Genomic DNA, 20,364 nt, shown 5'->3' on the forward strand with positions numbered 1-20,364 from the left:
GAAACAAACCTTCGAGTGGGCGCAATTTGAAAGCCGCTGAACTGTAAGAAAGCTAACTTCTCTGCAGCGATGGCGCAAAGAAAGAGCATCCGCCTCGCAAGAAGACCGGGGTTTGAATTCCGGTGCCGCGAAATTCGTCATCGATTAAAAAAAAAAGCTCCGTGTGTCGATGGCATTGTATAACCAGGCCTGGGGTGCGGCCCGATCTCGGGAATCAGAACCGACAACGCACTCCCTCACCAGATTTGATCACCCTGGTGTAGTACGTTGCCATAAAATCCCATAGGACTAAATCAGTTACGCTGGTCCCTCAGCTCCCGCACTGCGGATTAACTGACCAAGGCGGAGGTCGTACTCGCGACGCAGCTGAGGGTGGGTGCTAAGAATTTCTCGCTCCGGACAGGCCGCCATTGGAAACAGAACCTGGTAACGTTTAACGCTAGGACCTTATTCGGTGAGGCTAGTCTAGCAGTGCTTTTCGAGAAACTCATCATCATCAGCCTGACTACGCCCACTGCAGGACAAAGGCCTCTCCCGTATCTCTCCAATACAGTGCCAGCTGCGGCCACCCTATCCCCATAAACCTCTCTATCTCATCCGCCCACTTAACTTTCTGCCGCCCACTGCTACCCTTGCCTTCTCTTGGAATCCAGTCCGTTACTATAAAGGACGATCGATTATCTTGCTTTCGCACTACCTGCCTTGCCCAAGCCCATTTGCTCTTCTTGTTTTCGACTAGGATGTCGTTAACCCGTGTTTGATCCCTCAACCACTCTTCCCTCTTCCGGTCTCTTAACTTTACACTTATCATTTTTCTTTGCGTAACTCGCTGCGTTGTCCTTAACATCAGTTGAGCCCTTTTCGTAAGCCTCCACGTTTCTGCTCCATGGCTGAGTACCTGTAAGATATAGCTGCTATGTACTTTTCTCTTGAGTGCTATTGGTGAACTGCCATACATGATCTGAGGGAACCTGTCAAATGGTCTTCAGCTCAATTTCATTTTTTTATTCATTTCGCTCTCGTGATTCAAATCTGCGGTCACAACTTGCCCTATGTAAACGTATTCCCTCACAACTTCCAGCACATCGATACCAATTGTAAACTGCTGTTACCTTCTGAGCCTGTTGAACATTACTTTGGCTTTCTGCGCAGTAGTTTCTAGGCCCACGGCTCTGCTCTGCCTGCCTAACTCATTGATCAACCTTTGCTGTTCATCTCCTGAGTGACTTAGCAAAGTTATGTCATTTGCGAATCACAAATTACCAAGGTATTCTTCATTAACTCTTGTTCTCACCTGTTGCAATTCCAGGCCTCTGAATACGTCCTGTAAAGAGACGGTGAATAGCATTGTGGAGATCGTGTCACCCTGCCTGAAACCCTTTCTTATTGGAATTTTACTGCTGAGTTTATGGAGGACTATGGTAGCTGTGCGCCCGCTATACACACAAGTCGTTCATGTGGCCCGCTTTAAGCGCTGCCATCGTCGATCTGCCTGACTTTCTCGAAGACGAGAAATTGTTACGCCGCATAGTGGATTACAGAGGAGTTTGAAGAAGAGGCAGGAGCGCAGACTGATCTAGGCGGCCAGCTTTGTTCCGTCGAGCTCTCAACTGTATTAAAACCATTTCATCCGCTACAGCATATATATAGCGAAGTATACGCTTCCTTAAAGTAAACATTTATTTGACTCGACGTTTCGATCGGAAGACCGATCTTCTTCAAGAGATCTTCTCTTGAAGAAGATCGGTCTTAAGATCGAAACGTCGAGTCAAATAAATATGTTTACTTTAAGGAAGCGTATACTTCGCTATATATATGCTGTAGCGGATGAAATGGTTTTAATACAGTTGAGAGCTCGACGGAACAAAGCTGGCCGCCCAGATCAGTCTGCGCTCCTGCCTCTTCTTCAAACTCATCTTCTCTTGAATAAGATCGGTCTTCTGATCGAAACGTCGAGTCCAATATGTTTCATTTAAAGAAGCGCATCATCATCATCATCATCAGCCTGACTGCGCCCACTGCAGGGCAAAGGCCTCTCCCATATATATATATATATATATATATATATATATATATATATATATAGCGCATATTTCGCTATATACCCCTTTAAGCAGTCAGGTACGTCATGCTCTCGCCTCTCGCAACAAATATATATATATATATATATATATATATATATATATATATATATAGTAAGAACGTAGACCAACGTTTGAAACGCTTGAAACAATTTATTGACGTGTCTACCGTGGAATGGCCTTCCTCAGAATGTCTGGATCGAAAGGGATGGCACAATATATGTAGGTAAGAACAACGCACAGGATAATGGACCCAAAAAAAATCGATAAAAAAAGCATCAGGCGCATGGTTACAAAACGATAAATGAATCACAGTGTCAATCACAAGACGATAAATGAACCACAATACACAACAGCTACTTTGCAAATTTTGTCTATCTGCTGTGTTAGCTACATATAATGAGCATGATAATGTAGTTTGCTTATAATCAGTCCTAAGATAACAAGTCACCATCTTGAACAGCGAGAATGAAGAAGGAAGAAGTTACACATGATCAACGAAACACATGGAGGCGATGAACAGCATAATCAGTAGAAAGAATATCTACTACTAAATCTAGAAAAGAAACTGATGACAAACCAGAATACACTGACCTAAAAGTGAAATATTTGGGCATTAAGAGGGCATGTAACTCAATTTTCCTGTGCTTTCATTTAAACCGGAAAACACTGTATTGAATTTATAGATAAGGTAAGACTCCCTAATTTCCCGCTCATGATTAGTTTTAAAGCCTGATTCCAGAATGGTAGCAGAAATCTGATCAAATGAGTGGCCGGTGAGTTGGACATGCCTTGATAGCGGTAAGTTCGGTAGGGCTTGAACGTGGGCCTTGTGGTTGTTGAAGCGTAATCTAAAGGGGGTTTCAGTCTGACCTATATATTGCAAATTACATACGGTACACTGCAGCAGGTAGATGACATTTCCAGTATCGCAGTTGAAATCACCGCGAATGCTTAAACGAAAGAGTGAACCGGTGCTATTGACGCTACAAGATGTGGTCATGTGCAGACATACTTTACAGCGACTCTTGTTACATGGATGACAGCCTACGGGTTCGGGGGAATTTGACTTTGACGATGTCAGTATATCGCGTAGGTTTTTTGACCTTCTGTAAACTACTCTGGGTGGCTCTAAAGATATGTTCTTTAGGCGGTCACTTTGCCTAAGAATGTTATAGTGCTTATTTAGGATTGTTGAAATTTTTGGAGCAGATGCAGAATGGGTCAAGACAAGGTTGGTATGAAAGTGCTGAACTGTTGGTTTATCTTTGGCAGGTAGACTCGTTCGGTGTAGTGTATCAGCACGCTTAAAGGGAAGCTGAAGAGTTTTTCGAATTCGTTAAAATGCTCACGTGTGGATGTGGGAACTTTATAAATCATGCAGGTGAAATTTTTTTAGAGATTCATAACTTAGGAGCGACGTAATCGCCGTTTAAAATTACGCGGTAGCTCCGCCCCCCGCGGTCCGCCGAGCGCTGCTGATGACCCTGACGATGCGAGCCAAAACCGGAAACCGCGGAGTGGTGACGTAAACGTTGGTGTTCCGTCGCCTCGCAGCCTCCGCGGCCGTGCTTGTTTCTGCGTGCGTGCCATCATAAGCTGCCTCGAGCTGCCGTGTGTTTGTTTATTTGTGCGTTTTTATGTTTGTGGTGAGGTACAGAAAGGTGTGCAGCATCGAATGAAGCGGTGGACCGATCATGCCGGCGTTCTGCGCAGCCCTTGGCTGCACGAACATCCGCGGCCGCGACGATGTGGTCTTTCATTATTTCCCTCAAAGAAAGAAGCTCTCCGCGAAGTGAGTCGCTGCTGTGAAGCGAAGGGATTTCAAGCCGTCAAAGGCAACAGTGCTATGCTCTGGCCACTTTCGTGATTAGAACTATCACCAGAGCCTGTCGACAATGCATTCACTGCGCCTGTCAACAGTCAGTTCGACTGAAACCCGGTGAAATACCGTATGCTTTCTGATAATCTTATTAATTCCTGGCAGCATCAGCAGTCTTCTTCATTCCCCTCAGGAATGCAGCGGACGGAGGAACACCTGTTTTGGAAGAATGTTTACAATGACATCACTCAACTGCCAGGAATACATTTCTAATAACGCATGTAGTCGTAAAGAATTGCCGACTGCCGCATGGCTTCGTACATTAATTATAATATTATATAATTGTGCGCCAAGTGTGCTACAGCCAGCCTTGCGATTCGTCCTGCTCGGTTGCAGCACGAGTCCATCTAGTTAGTGAAAAAATCCCTTGCCGCTAGATCTGAGAACAAGCACGATAAAGGCGGCGCAAACGGATGAAAGTATTCTTACAAGGACTTGTAGCATGAACCAACTCGCCTAAACGAGGATTTTAATTTACTGCTAGCTCCCATCTTGGCACGCAAAACGGAAGGCGCACGTTTGTCACCTAGACGAGTTTTGTCGCAAAGCGCTGCGAACTTTTATGTTACGAATCGAGCCGGCATGCAGCTACTATGAAGTGGTGCAAGCATAAAATTTGCGTGCAAAAAGAGCCTGATAACTTCTTGCGCATGCCAATGATCTTAGTGGATTACAAGCAGATTTGCGGCAGCACTGAGAAGCGGCAAGACAAAAATGCCGACGATCGCATCCCGCTTACGTTGTATTAGGAAAATTACGTCGGGCAGTGCTATGCTGCATTTGCTCGCCTCAAAATTCATCCATTGTATCTCTTAATGTAGTTTGGCAAGAAAAGTATATTTAACAAAGTCATTTCCAACACGGGGAGATGCTGACACTTCGCTTTCGTTCGAGTCAAAATCACGGCTTGCGCCAGCATCGTTTCTTTCTTGGAGAGGTGTGCTCTTTGCAATCGGTTCTAACATATAGGGGATGACGCCAAGATACTCCGGGTAATCTTCGATGTGTTCCATCGTCAAATAAGCAAAATAACAACCTCGAACCGCCGAGCGCCGCGGTTCATGTGCAGCGGCAGCGGCCGAGCCGACCGAGCCAGCGCCATTGTTGACGTCACGAGGCGCCCAACCAATCACAGGCGGCAACGAGGCGCGCGAGCACGCCCGAGGCTGCTGCTGCGCTTCTCACCAAAATAAAATAGGTGTGCGCTTTCCTTTGCCTAATTTCGACGAGAAATTCGAATTCCGAGGGTGGAAAACTGTAAAGTGCATCTCTCCACTCAATTTTTCTGGTAAACCTTTCAGCATCCCTTTAATGGCGTCATCTATCAGTTGTGGTGGGTAATTCTGCTTAGTCAGCGAGTTACGAAGTGTAGCGCAGTTGCGTTCAAAATCAGATTGTTCCGAGCAGATGCGTTTGAAGCGGACCACTTGACTGTAGGGGATGCTGGTTTTAACATGCTTGACATGGCTACTGTCAAAGTGCAGATACTGTTGGCGGTCATTAGGTTTACGATACACTGTTGTAGTTAAGCGCTCTTCGTTAAGTGAGACTGTGACGTCAAGAAAATTGATTGTAGGGAAAAGTATGGAAAAATTATATCGAAGGATGCACGCTGTTGAAATAGGCAATAAATGATAGGAGTTCGGTTTCGCCATGGGGCCAAATGAAAAAAATATCATCGATGTAACGCCTATGGTCTACGTTCTTACTACTACATACCGTGCCAAGCTTTTTCCCCTTTTTTTGCATTATATATATATATATATATATATATATATATATATATATAAGGAAAGAGTTGAAGTACACTTCTTAGAGAAACATTTATTTACCGACGGTTTCGGACGGTGGACCGTCCTTCATCAAGGACGGTCCACCGTCCGAAACCGTCGGTAAATAAATGTTTCTCTAAGAAGTGTACTTCAACTCTTTCCTTATGTTATCAGCAGTCGAGCAAGTTTTTTCATCGTAGTATATATATATATATATATATATATACTACGATGAAAAAACTATATATATATATATATATATATATATATATATATATATATATATATATATATATATATATATATATATATATATATATATATATATATATATATATATAGCTCCTGCTTTTCAGCGTAATTGGCACTACGTTATCAAGCTTGTTATATGTGTCTTTGCTTGTTGGGATCTCGAATTCAAACTCATGAGTGTCATCGTTCCTCCGCATGCATTCTGCTAGCGTGAGAGCGCAATTATCGCCGCAGAAACAGGAGCCGTGCTTTCTTTCAACTGCCGCCCGTGCCCATAGGCGCTAATCTTGGAACCAAGCACAAGGCGAAGCGCTCTCTTCGGCAGCCCGAAAGGCGTGAAGCAAGTGATGTTTTTTTACAAAGCACGGCGGCGCATTCATGATGACCAACTCGCCCATCAGGCCATTCTTATGATGTAGTTAATTCGCTGCAATTGGCGGGTGACGAAATAAATTGCTGCAGGAATAAAAACGCAAGACAACAAAAGGAATTTTTACCCGAGTTGCTCATTTATTTCACCCTTTGCTGAGCAGTGAACACAGATAGCCATTTGGCGTCAAATGGCTGTCTGTGGAACAAGCCGTACGGCTTGTTCCGCACGCAACCATTGTGTCTGCAGGGAGAGGGACGCAAAAAAAATATTCTCGTTTGATTTCAATCTAATTCCGCTTTTCTGCTTGTACTCACACGGAACCTTTTCGAAAGGGGCGTACGTCTTTACAGCCATTTCATTTCTATCGGAGACAAGTGCCTCTGGCGCGCAGAGGGTCCACGTGTATTGATTGTGCGGAGAGCTCTTTCATGCGCATATTCTTTCTCATCTATAGCGCCATTACTTTCTTCTACTTATCCGCAATTCTTACCCAGTATTCGTGTTTTCGTTGTCTTCGCAGTAACCGAGCGGTTATGCTTTATGCACGCAAGAAAAAAATATCGATATTTCTCGACATTATGGTGCGTAGCTGGCAGGCCCGAGTAAGACATATGTTACAAAGGGCTGTAAAAAAAGAAAAATCAAAGTGCCCAGCCCGATCCCCCCCCCCCGCCCACACGCACACACACACAAAGAAAAATGAAGAAAAAGGCGCAAAATAAAGAAAAAAATGTGCACAGGGCGCGCAACTAGAGTCGAGCAGCGGGCCAGCGCCAAATAAGAATTGCCAGCGTTTTAAAAAAACAGATGAGCAATGTATTCTGGATGTCGGCTGACAAAACCAGGCCGCATACTTGTCGAGGAAACAGACTGGTAAAGAAAGACCAGGAACTGAAAGAAAAATTCAGGTGGCACTTTGGCTTTCTAAGGTGCTGCTAGCGCACTGTTCTTTTTAGTTTTTATTTTTCATATTTCATTTTACATATTTTATTTTTATTCTTGTTTCTTTTCTAACTTTAATTTTTTATTTCATTTTATTTATGAAACCCATGCATTCACTAGATGCGCCTTTATTCATGCTCAAACCCTGAGTCTTCGTGGCGGAGTGGTAGCGCCTTCACTTCAAATGCCAAAGCCCCAGGTTCGATTCCCAGCCTCGACACAATCTTTCTTGAGTAGTGGCGCTGAAACGCGGACACACTTGCTAACATTCCTTGGTCACGACAGTATGAGGCATTAAAGGCTTTCGCTTTAATATGGAAGGCGATGAAAAATTGCATGAGTCGACAAGATGTTCGTATCGAAAAAAGAGGTATAAGAAAATCTGTAAACTATAGCCAGAACACGTCAGTAGTTCTGGTGATTACTATTTGTATGTTCTCGCTTTACTGAACCGAGGGGGAGGAAATAATGACGCGTATTAAAAAAGTTACAGGAAAAGAAGTCGGAGGAAAGGCGTTGCGGACGCACCTCGGCGCGGCTTCTCGGTCTCCCGAACGACGGCGCCTCCTTCGCTGGGTAATGGTCTTCTCGGTATGTGTGTGCGCTTGCGTGTGGAGCCAACAATCCGTCCCTCTCCTTACGACCGCGTACGTGATGGTGTGCATCCTGGGAGCTACTCTAGTTCTTCGCGCCCGCTTGGACAAGCGGCGAACTGGAGCGGCAAGCGATGTGGACGACGCTTCTGCTCGCATCAATCGCATTGAAAAAAGAAGCGTCGGCTTGAAGCTTCCGCGCAGAGAGCGCGTTACGAGAGACCGATTTCATAAGACCGATTTCTTTCTTATTTTTCTTTGATTGAAGATACTAGCTTTTGCTCCGCGCAGTTAAGTTGATCGAAAGATTGTGCGTTGCCCAAGAGGGTGGTGCCTGGGAAGCAATTTTTCTTTTCTGTTCAGTTCTAGCACGCTGTCACGCCAACACGTGCAAACATGAAGGTCGTTAGAAAAACGCCGAATGAAAGGTTAACATGGAATAATGGAGACCACTCAGCTGGCTCTTAAAGGCGTTTCCCTCGTCGATAGGCGTTCATGTGTAATAGGTGTGCTGATGCATCCAGGTGTCCTGAATTGGAAATTGATAGCTTAAATTTTGGGCTCACTTGCTGTTTTTCTTGCGAACTTGCGTCTACCAAATAATGAAACTGCGACACTTATAGCTAGGCCTTGTGAAAGCCGTTGAATGAAATTAAGCTAAATTTCCGCTTTGCATCCTTTGTGCTACTTACCTTTTTCTGCACAGTATGAAGCGACAGGCTACAGAATCTTTCCAGAAAGTTTACTCAACGCTTGGCTTGGAGTTAGGACGACGTACGATCGCGGTGGATTTTTAACCCCGCTTCATTTCCAGCAAAGTTTACACTTGTCAGGCAGCCTAAATTGATGCGTCGTCGTATGTCGATGCTTGAAAGAAAGAGATAAAGGAAGGAAGGAAGGAAGGAAGGAAGGAAGAGAGGGAGGGATCGAGGGAGGGAATGAAGGAACGAAAGAAAGAGGAGGAGGGAGGGAGGGAGGGAAGGAGGCAGAGAGGGAGGGAGGATGGAAGAAAGGAAGGAAGGAATGGAGGGGAGGAAGGAAGGATGGACGGAAGGAAGGAAGGGAGGAAAGAAGGAAGGCAGGAGAGAAAGAAAGAAGGAAGGAGGACGAGGATGGAGGAAGGTATGGAAGGAAAGAAGGAAGGAGAGAGAGAGTGAGGCAGGAAGGAAGTAATGGAGGAAAGAAGGAAGGGGGAGGGGGAGGGAGGGATGGAAGGACAGAAGGAGAGAGAGAGGTAGGAAGGAAGGAAAGCAGGATGGAAGGAAAGAAGGAATGAGGGAGAAAGGGAGGGAGGGGGAGGGAAGGAAGGAAGGAAGGAAGGAAGGAAGGAAGGAAGGAAGGAAGGAAGGAAGGAAGGAAGGAAGGAAGGAAGGAAGGAAGGAAAAGTGCTGCTACCAGGTATGCTGGGCCATTAGCTCAATTATTTGCGACATTGTAGCTGAAGTTATCGCGGGAGACTCTGAACCAAAGGCAGACAATTTTGTTTACAGCATTTTGTGAGGCTGTTGGATTTTATCTCGTCCTTTCTGCAAGTGAAACTTGCAAAACAGTGGGAAATTCTGCCGTACTTCGCGGTTTCAAAAATTGCCCTTTATTCTCCGAGAGAGCTCATATTTCTGAAGCGATTTCTTCAGTCGATAGTAGCGCATTCCTCCAAACTATTTCTGTGTGCCCCTAATCTGCTAGCGCCCGAGGCGGTAGTCATAAAGAGTGCAGGCGTAGCTTACAAGCATCTGAATAACTTTATTACTGTTGCGGAAGAGGTTCCTCTGCTTTTTTAAACAAAACCCTCGCTTAGTTCTGCAGAGGCGAACCAATTTACTGCCGCTGAGTGGAGCCCCTATCGTCGCGCGCGACTCGTTTGCCGCACCTGGCAGAGTAACGTCCGCCATTTAAAAGTGCAATTCCATTTTACTTTTAAAATAGGGCCTTTCCCCATATTAACATTTTTTGGGGGCAAAACAATGTTACCCGAATGTTAGACCACCCTCGATTGCCACTGTAATTTTTTTTCAGTAATTGCGGAAAATTGTGTCAACCAATAGCCCTCATTACAGTTTGCTTATTTTGTTATGTTTTCAGTGTGAGTACTGGATGAAGCAGTGACAGTGTAAACTGGACAGACAGAGTAATACAAAGACTGAAGGAAAGATATGTTTCGAGATTAATGAGCGTGGAGTTTTTATATCATGAGCGTATTTAACCGAAGACGGATTGTGTGGGCATTATGGAGAGCTTATAATTGAGAATGAACTGTGCGTAGTTGAGGATATCCTTGCGGAAATTGCACCCCGAAATTCTGGGCAGGCGCATTTCTCCAACGCTAAGTTGTTTATGAACGCAATTTTTTGGCATATCGCAAGATTGCAACATAACACTCAATATATCCGCAGATCCCTCTTCGGGAGGCTTGTTGTTCCCTGCTGTTGTAAAATACACTAGGCATTTGTTCTATATGGCACTCTTAACTACTAGGCGCGCGCGCAGAGCGAACAATGAACGCAAGATTTTGGCACGCATCGGAGGGCAAAACTATTCCCATTGATATGCTCATAGCAGTATCTTCCAATATTCCATATTTGCCTCAAAATTAAAGGTGATGTCCAAGAAAGCTGGACTTGCTAAGCGGAGGGAAGTGGGCAGCGCGGTGCCGTGTTGTGAGCACAAGAAATAGCCGATGCTCTGCTACGGTAACAGAAGAGACTCCAAGAAAAGAAACACAGCGTAGAGCGGTAAAGAAATGTGGCGCGGAGGTTAGAAAATCTGCTGCGATAGAGTGGCTGCAGATTGCTCGGGACGGAAGAAGCCGGAGGTCAGTGAGGAAGGCCACTGTTCTGTGGCGGGCGTGGTTGATGATGATGATTATCAAAGGCTTCGCGAGAGTCCGCATTCGTTTCCATCTTCCAGAATATCATTAAAGGCTTGTAACGAAAACTATGATGATATCGCTGAAGAAAGTGACGCTGTCCGCGCTGCTGGCAAAGAAGCTGTGCTGAAATATGAGCTACGAACAGAGGACGTGGGTGTAGCTTCATGGCTCACTTGTTTATGATATTTTTTTCTGAACCTCCCCATCTACTGATACTAAGAGAATAGGCCCCCGCTTTCCAATTTCCTTGAAAGGCTAGAATTTCTGAAGTCACTGTCATACCTGCCGCTGCGGGGAACTTCCGTTGTTTCACTGCGTCTCTGGCATATCTTCAGAATTGCGAAGGACGTGTTAGGTTGCCGTATTCTGCTTACTGTTCTGTTCTGCTATTTTGTATGTTGTAAAATTGGCTCCCTCTACAGAGGCTTTCTTATATGACTGCCAGTACGTGCGGGTCTCTCACGACTTATCGCGTGAACCCAGAACCCGCCACCAGAAACGGCTCACGTGCCTTCCACTCACCGATTCAAAATGCGATTGATCTTTTACTATGCACAGAAATCTCAGAATATCTACAGCAAATCATAAGCTATACTAAGCATCTCTGGCCTTGTTGTCCAGGGCGCAAGACGAATCGTCGCTGTAACACGATCTTGGTGCACTGCCAAAGCGTGTAACAGTTTTTGGTCACCGTGTGACTTTTCTTAGCATTGCTCATACATCTGTCTACTTTTCAGCGTATATATCGTGTCGGGAAATAATGACGGAAACTGGAGAACAGCCGATAACGAGGAAAACGAAAAATTCTGTGGCCGGAATAAGGCAAACCTTGCCACTGTTTGGCTTTCCCAACTCCTGACATCTCCTTACTTTCCCCAATTTCACTGAGAGGCTTTCTCTAGCTTTTCATATGCGCATACCTCCGAGGGACTTGGGATCTGGGTCCTTGTTAGACAAGAGCTGTAGGACGCTGTCGGTCTGCATTTTCTTTAGCTTCTCTCAAGTTGAATCAAGTGCTGGGATTCTTCGCTGCCACTAATAGACATGATACCCCGCTATTTCAAATGCAGTAAACAGAATACATTTCAAAAATAGTCTTGCGCTACTTTTAGACGCGGGTAAAACAAAATGCGAAGCGCAAGTTGTAAGCAGGAAAGTCTGCCCTTTCTTTTTTGTTTTGTCTGGCGGCGGCCATTCAGTGCGCTTTGTAATGAAAGGCTGGGCGTATTCAGAATGTCTTCTGCCTGTCTAGTTTGTGGTTTTCCTTGGCTGGGCTGGGTGAACGGAGGACTAGGCGAGATTTAGTCAGGTGGTTCGGAATTGGGTCAAGATGCCGGTTTAGGCTACATAGGGTACGGTAAAATTAGTCTAGGTCAAGTTGAGAACTAAGTAGGTAAGCCTTTGTCACAACTATCGCCCGTCAACCGGCTGCCTGGTGCAAGCCGTTGAGGCACAGGGGCCGCTTTACGCTCCCCTGTGGCCTAAAAGCGAGCGTTGTACAACATTTATTTGTTGAGGTCGGTCAGCCCGTGCGTGGTGCACGTGTGTCGGTGCGTCGGTCCTCCAAAGGAACTCAAGGGGTTGATGGGTTAAAACAAATATTTACTCGCATGCAGGAAAACACAAAAACATGTAAAAACGAACAGAGGAGTAGCCGAAAAACTATACAAAACACGAAACGCGACAAGTAGGAGACAGGCAATACAAAAAACACACAAATCCAACTACAGAGAACAAGAAGGCGTACAGGGCATGAAAGGAAGTAATATACAAAAAAGTTAGAGCTAGAAAAAGTAGAAAGTCCGACGGACAATTCACATACGGGGGCCGCGGCGATGACTGGTTCGGGTGGTTGTGGATGCGACAATGGCTCGACGGCGGCGGGCCTTGCGAGATGGAACGCGTGCCTCGGCGCGGTAACTCGGCCCTCCACGCCCGCAGACACACCACCCAGCCTCTTCAACTGCCTATTTCCTCCCGACTGTCCCAACCGCCCTCTGCAACCTGGACGGGCCGGCAGATAGCATACTTCTTTCCTTTCCCTCATCATCGGGGCGCTTTTGTCAACGCGGTGACGACGGGACAGAGGGGACGCATTAACCCGCGAAGTTCCCTCGGAGCGCCGCGCAGGAGAGCAGGAGGTGGTACAGCGCACCCGTACCACCGCTCTAGAACTTTCCACTCCTCCTGGAATTCCAGTGTCTGCTTCGTTCGCCGATGGCCGAGCCCCGAGAGAATTCCTGACGGACACCCAGCAACAGCCGTGCTACGTGCCTGCTGCTATTCGAACGCCGCCTCTCCTCTCTCCTGACGAGACACGTTCCACTGGTCTGTGACAGCCTTGTGCGCCCCCGCAAGATGTAAGTCGAATATTTCGGACGTGGACGTAAGAAGCTAACGCCAGCACTTACGACAAACCTCAGAACAGAGCTCTGAAAAATTAACCCGGAGCTCTGCGCTTCAGCTCTTTACATTTGTGTAGTATTTGAATGAACAAAAAAAAAGCAGATATTTGCTTACCATTTTTCTGTTCAGTTCGAACGATGCTTGTGTCACATAAAAAGCAACAAGATACTATTGAAAGAGGACAAGAACGACAGATTGTGTAGGAATGCGCACCTAAAACTCCTCTTCGCGGGTTTACTGACCGATAGCACACTCGCATGCTGGTTGAATTGGTATTGAAATTGGTTTTGGGGGGAGAGGAAATGGCGCAGTATCTGTCTCACATGTCGGTGCACGCGTGAAGCGCGCCGAAAGAAAAGGGTTAGAGAAGGGAGTGAGAGAAGAGAGGTAGAAAGAGGAGCCGTAGTGGAGGGCTCCGAAATAATTTCGACCACCTGGGTATCTTTAACGCGCACTGACATCGCAGAGCGCACGGGAGCCTTTTGCATTCTGTCTCCATCGAAACGCGGCCGCCACGGCCGGGTTTGAACCTGGGTACTCCGGCTCAGTAGCCGAGCCATCGCGGCGGGTTAAGCTAGTGGCTCAGGTTTCAATTCGGCGCAAAATTTATACCCGCTCTTCTTCGATTGTAGAATGTATAGGTATAACGGCACTCGTTCGCGGCGTATGTGTCTGGAATTGTGGTCACCGCCCTGGCCCACTGAAATTGTCGGCTGGAGTACTCGAGTAATCGTCTTGCTTTTCACGGTAAAGCAGCGCCTATTGCTTGGAAGAAGTGTTTGCTATTACCTTTCCGCTGCTTTATGACGACTGGGTTTCGGCACAGTTCTGTTTCCATGCGGTGTAAAGGCCGGTGTATATTACGAAGAAAGGGCGGTCGGAATACCAAGCTGATTGGCCGCACCGAAAAAGCCGCAGTATATTGCTGATGTAATGGGTGCTCGCTGTCGATGAACGGCGCCGTACTGGACCTCGCACAAGCCGCCGCCTTCCCGGCACACCTTTTCCAACCCGTGCCGAATACCAACGAACCAGGAGACAAAGGAGATAGGCTATGCGGAGTCGGAGGCCTTCCACGTGTCCGTTCGATTACCGACTCTAGACACGTATCCTGCGGCATTGTTTCCTCCTTTCTCTCTTTTTTCACCTTTTCCCAGTCCTCTTAACCTTGCCGGAGAGGCCGGAGGAGTGTAGTGGTTGCTAGGGTGGCCACCTATGGCACACTCCGCTCGTGTTTCAGTGTGAATGCAGCAGTGCACATTGTTGTGCACTGCTGCAGTGCACATTTGTTGCCCGCACCTGTGTTCTGTGCAGCATGCCTTCAATAATAAGTCGTTTGTCTGCCCCGGAGAAAAAGGCTGTCCTCCGCACGTTGCTGAATGGGTGACACTCAAGGCTGGGCGACCTTGTTTCGCGTCTGCATAATGGCTCTTCAAAGCTGCTTCTCCTAGGTTTCCAACTCGGTGAGCCAGGATGCGTCACTTAGTATAAGTGAAACGTTCAGAGATCCATGAAAAGGTATGCGGAGGGCTGGGATTAAATGGCACGCTGTAAGCTGAAAAGTAGGAGCTTCTTTCCACAACGCTGATCTTTGCAAGAGAATTTCATCCGAGTATTAACATCAGGGAGCAGGAATATGCACGTACCGTTTAGAACAGCTGACATTTGTTCCGTACTGAGGTGAATGTACAGACGAGTGAAGGAGGGGGTTCCATTTCTGATTGCACTCTGAATAAAACAAAGCCTAATTAGAAAGCTTAATTAGAGTGGGCTCGGCAGCAGCACATCGAGCACAATGCTCAGGAACCCATTTTGCTTCATTGCGCAGGTTTTGGCCGTCTTGCTGCCCGTACAACCATCATGCCTCGGTTATGATTTCTTCGAAGTGCCTTCATATCAAGCAAGTGACGTTTGCTTCGAGAATCCAGCACGTGCCGCCCTTTGCTTGATTAACCACCCCAGCGTGCCTATCACCACCGTTTCTGCGACTGCGCCATCACTGGGAACGTCACATCACGGGGACATCGACGCCTACATAAGAAGCTCCTCATCGCCGCCTGCATCCAGTGGGCTCGGCAGCAGCACATCGAGCACAATGCTCAGGAACCCATTTTGCTTCACTGCGCAGGTTTTGGCCGTCTTGCTGCCCGTACAACCATCATACCTCGGTTATGATTTCTTCGAAGTGCCTTCATATCAAGCAAGTGACGTTTGCTTCGAGACTCCAGCACGTGCCGCCCTTTGCTTGATTAACCACCCCAGCGTGCCTATCACCACCGTTTATGCGACTGCGCCATCACTGGGAACGTCACATCACGGGAACATCGACGCCTAATAAGAAGCTCCTCATCGCCGCCTGCATCCAGTGGGCTCGGCAGCAGCACATCGAGCACAATGCTCAAGAACCCATTTTGCTTCATTGCGCAGGTTGGTAACTATTTATCTGCCAGTTGCAATCGTAGCGATAACCGCTTTCTGTTGCTGCTGCCCTGCCCCCTGTGTATAACAAATGCTTTGTCGTACGTTTATTCTTTTAAAATGTGGTGACATAGAATCAAATCCAGGCCCAGATATGACAGAAAAGGAAATGCTACAGCAGCTACTCTTGGGCCAAAGCACCCTGGCGTCGTCTGTGAGAGACATTCTGGCAAAACAGGGTTCTTTTGAAGAAAAGATAGGTAACTTGAGAGATAGGATTAAAAGTCTTGAAAATGAGGTAGCAACAATCAATACTTTAAAAACGGAATTGCAGGACCTGAAGTCAACTGTAACTAAAATGGAAGGCACCATTTCATACCTGTTAAATAAAACAGACGACCTGGAAAACAGGAGCCGTAGGAACAACATACTTATTTTCTGAATAAAAGAAGAGAATGAAGAATCGGAAGCAGAGGTTAGGGAGAAAATAACAAAGGAAATATTTGACGAAGTTAGGAGTGGCAATAAACAGTATAGAAAGGTGCCACAGAATAGGTATGAAATCAACAAAGAATCGCCCTGTCATCATAAAATTGAGTGACTACCGAGAAAAGGCTTCAATAATGAAGGCATGCCCGAAGTTGAAAGGCACAGATTTTTCGGTTAGTGAAGACTTCTTAAAAAGAATTCGTGCCTTCAGAAAAAAGTTATGGGAAAGCGCATCTCAGAAAAAGAGCAATGGGGCCAAGGTTAAGCTGGTGTTTGACAAGCTTAACATTGACGGTAACATATTCGGATGGGATAATGCAGGAAACACTCGGTATAAAATCCCGAGGAATCAAAAGTGACACCAACAAGGGAACAGTCCGGTTTTCAAAATTCTTAACATAAACTGTCGCAGCTTCGTAAACAAAGCTGCAGAACTTGAAAGCATGCTGTTCTCACATGACGCGGACGTTGCCATGCTTACCGATACCTTGCTAAGCAATAAAATATTTGAAAGTGAATTAGTACCTAAAGATTATAAATTTTTTCGTAGTGACCATGACAGCAGAGGTGGAGGAGTGGCAATTTTAATGAAATCATCATTGCAACTTTTCAGGATGCCTGATGCTAGAGGCATTGAAGCCATATTTTGCTAAACACACATCAACAGGGTTCGCTTTGTTCTTGGTGTTTTTTACAGGCCTCCCAACTCTTCTGTTACGGTCTTGGAAAACTTAAGAGCATATTTACAATGCCATGTAAAAAGAGACGATAGACTAATACTGGCTGGTGATTTCAACTTGCCTAATATTGACTGGCACACCTTTTCATCATACTCTGCCCATAATGCTGATAATGTAATGCTCAGCATTGTGTTCACATTTCACCTGCTGCAAGTAGTAAATAATTTTACGAGAATGCAAGGAGCCGCGGGATCAATTCTAGATCTATTTTTTGTCAGTGGTGTCATCCGCAACTTCGTAGCCTGTGAAGTCACAAACGGAATATCCGATCACAAAGCTGTGCTGGTGAGCTTGTCAAATGTGTACTCAGATCGTCAAACTAGCGCGCAATTTTTTCCCGGTTTTTCGCGTGCGGAAGACGAATCTATTCTGGACATGCTTGATTCATGTTATGAGAATTTTAGGAATAGCACTGATAGTGTGAATGACCTATGGCTTACTTTTAAAATGATCGTCTCCCATTGTATTGCCCGTTTCATTCCCAAAATTGCAAAAAAATTGTGTACCGCAATCCTTGGATTTCTCGGGAGAAGTTACGCTTGCAGCGAGGGCTTAAAAGGTTAAACAAGAAGTCAAGCAGAAATTCATTATTAAAACCAATTGTGGAAGCAATTTCGCAGGAACTTAAGCAGAAAATAATTTGCGACAAATAAAAATATTACGGAACGTTCCTGCCCTCGTTCATTAAAACGTCTCCCGAGAAATTCTGACGCCAAATCACGCCCACATCTTCTTCCACGAACGAATTCATAGTAGACGGCAAATGTGTGCGTGATGAGGCTGTTGTTTGTTCTGCGTTCAACAAATTTTTTCAGTCAGTATTCACAGAGGACAATGGATGCCCGCCCAACTTTTCTGCAGCACTCCCTGCCATATCTGATGTTGTAATTTCAGAGACTGGTGTTTGTAACTTGCTTTTGAACCTTGATGTCAAAAAATCAGCGGGTCCCGATAACATACCAAACACTTTTTTGATGCGCTATGCAGAGTGGTGCGCAAAGTACTTGACAGTAATATTCAACAGATCTTTGCATGACGGTTCTTTACCGGATGACTGGAGGACAGCCGCGATTAAACCTCTGCACAAAACCGGGAAAAAAGCACACATCGAGAATTACCGACCCATATCCCTAACGTCGACATCATGTAAAATTTTAGAACATATAATTCATAAACATATATTAGGTTTCTTGGAACAGCACAAGGTACTTACCGATTTTCAGCATGGTTTCAGGCGTGGGTTTTCTACAAGTACACAGTTAGTTGAAAATGTGCGTGATTTTGCTCAGTCGATTAACCGGGGAAAGCAAACAGACGCAATATTCATGGATTTCCGCAAAGCATTCGATAAGGTGTCACGTAGCAAACTAATATATAAATTAAAAACGACAGGATACTTGCATGGATTACAGCTTATCTCTCGAACAGATGTCAGTTCGTCACTCTAAACAATATTTCATCTAGCAGTGTCCGGGTTATGTCTGGCGTCCCCCAGGGATCTGTTTTGGGACCACTCTTATTTCTTTTGTTTATTAATGACATTGTGGCAGATCTTTCAGTCCGGGTCAAGCTGTACGCGGATGACTGCATCCTGTATCAAATGGTGTCTTCAGTTGACGACCAGGTGCGTCTAAATAATGACCTATCAAAGGTGGTTGCGTGGTACAACAAATGGCAGATGTGCATTAATTTTGAAAAACCGTCTTCATCAAAATTACAAACAAGAAAATGGCTCTTCATTGTGTGTACGGTACTAACAGCATATCATTATTAGGAGTGGCAGAGTGGGCCTATGGATTACTAACAACCTTTCGTGGTCAAAACACATAGACGCTGTGGTAGCAAACTCAATGCGGAAACTATTTTTCTTGAGGCGCTCCCTAAGGTCATCCCCACCTAGTGTTCGTCTATTGGCGTACAATTCCCTCATCCGTCCATTACTAGAATATACCGTAATCATTTGGGACCCTTTCACGTTAACAAACATTCAGAAATTAGAGCGAATACAGCATAAAGTAGCTAGATTTGTTTTTAACTCATATGGCCGTGCATCTGTAAGTGAGCTCGTGAGGCGAAGTGGGTTACCCCCGTCGTTGAGCGCAATCGTGTTTGTCGATTAAAGTTTTTCTTCTAGCTTATAAAAGGGCATTATAAAGTTGATACCTCTAATTATTTTTCTTACTCCTCAGGTTATAACACGAGACAAAGGCATGCACTAACAATCACCCCTTTGAACGCGCGAAATAACTGCTTTAAATATTCTTTTTTTCCGAGGACAATCACTGATTGGAACAAACTTAATAGCGAGACGGTTAATCAAAATTCTTTACTGCTGTTTGAAAAGTGCCTGCAAATGTTATGAATTTGTGTGTGTTTATATGCTTGTATTTTGTTTTGTCCCACCCTGCTCTGATCTGTACAAGATCGCAGTATCTATAAATAAATAAATAAATAAAAAAATTTAAAAATGGCAAGGAAGAGGAAAGTTGGCACTAATATGAGCATAGCACAGGCCGTGACAACCGTTAGATGTCTTTTAAGCGAGCAACTGGCTAAAAAAAAAGAAAAAAAAAACTGGAGAAAAGACCCAAAGTCGCACGGATTATTTATTAGGGGGTGCACCCACGGATTTGGAACCCAAAATGGTAGCCTCGAAGAATAGAAAGCCCTCTTTTAAACCTTCGTTATGAGGCCCTAACGAGAAAGTGATGAATACTGCACACTGGAGAACCCTACTGCATTTGAGTAATCCAGGCGTAGCACGGATGAGCCTCCAAAATTTAAAAATTTGACATATTTGAAAGTTCAGGATAAACTAGTGCATTTATTCGATTCTCAATGTGGTAATTACGATTGTTTCTACATAATGCCTAAATCAACGACTACGCTCGAGTGTTTGTTTATTTCTCAAATTGTGCTTCTTCTACTATTGTTTTTTAAAAGAGTAATCACTCATTCACATCTACCCAAGCGCCGCCATACGGGTACAAAGAAAATCTATACAGCTTCTACAAAAGCTTCGTAGTTAAAGAAAAAATTGCCGATGATTGCGTTACTTCCAAATGCGAAATTTGAGCGCATATCATCAGCTGTTCGAGCTTTTCGATAAATAGAGGCAAAAAATTCGAGCAAGATGTATATACAATTACAGACAACTTGTTATTTTTCACATATATTCCTTCTTCAAGAAAAACTCCACTAACAGTTCTTGATTGTCATGAAGGAAGCTTTGTGGTCGGAGAAATAGATGGATATATGCTCGACTTGCTGCACCAATGCCTGGTTCTCAAAGACGACGTCTATGCAAGTATTTCGTGAGGTTGTCAAGAAGTACTTCCACCGGTTGCCTCACTCATGGCTCAGAAATAACTGGCAGAGAATACACTATTTGCATAAGCAGGCAGTTTGCAGTGGCTATGCAGTTGCTATCTGCAAGCGGTCGCTATGTGGAAGGACGGTCGACCGCTTAATTTGCGAGTGTGAATAGCTTGAGTGTGCCGACAAGCAAGGTCCTAGAGCCTCGTGCTTCTCAACTTCGACGCGTGGT

General features: G+C 45.2%; 1 protein-coding gene across 4 annotated transcripts in view; it reads right to left on the reverse strand.

The window, feature by feature from the left end:
* LOC149365216 (pyrokinin-1 receptor-like) overlaps window positions 1-20,364 on the reverse strand; it is a 215,677-nt gene that overhangs the window by 93,326 nt on the left and 101,987 nt on the right. Inside the window, exon 3 of one of the 4 annotated variants that reach the window (XM_089588384.1) lies at window positions 3,456-4,119. The exons of the other annotated variants lie outside the window; for them this stretch is intronic. Within the exon in view, the coding sequence (XP_089444510.1) occupies window positions 4,055-4,119 (65 nt within the window). The 3' untranslated portion in view covers window positions 3,456-4,054. Of the gene's footprint in view, window positions 1-3,455; window positions 4,120-20,364 lie in introns of those variants that run through there. 4 annotated transcript variants of the gene reach the window in all.

This window comes from Amblyomma mixtum, chromosome 1, assembly GCF_055824585.1.
Source record: "Amblyomma mixtum isolate Tamu chromosome 1, ASM5582458v1, whole genome shotgun sequence".
NCBI lineage: Eukaryota > Metazoa > Arthropoda > Arachnida > Ixodida > Ixodidae > Amblyomma > Amblyomma mixtum.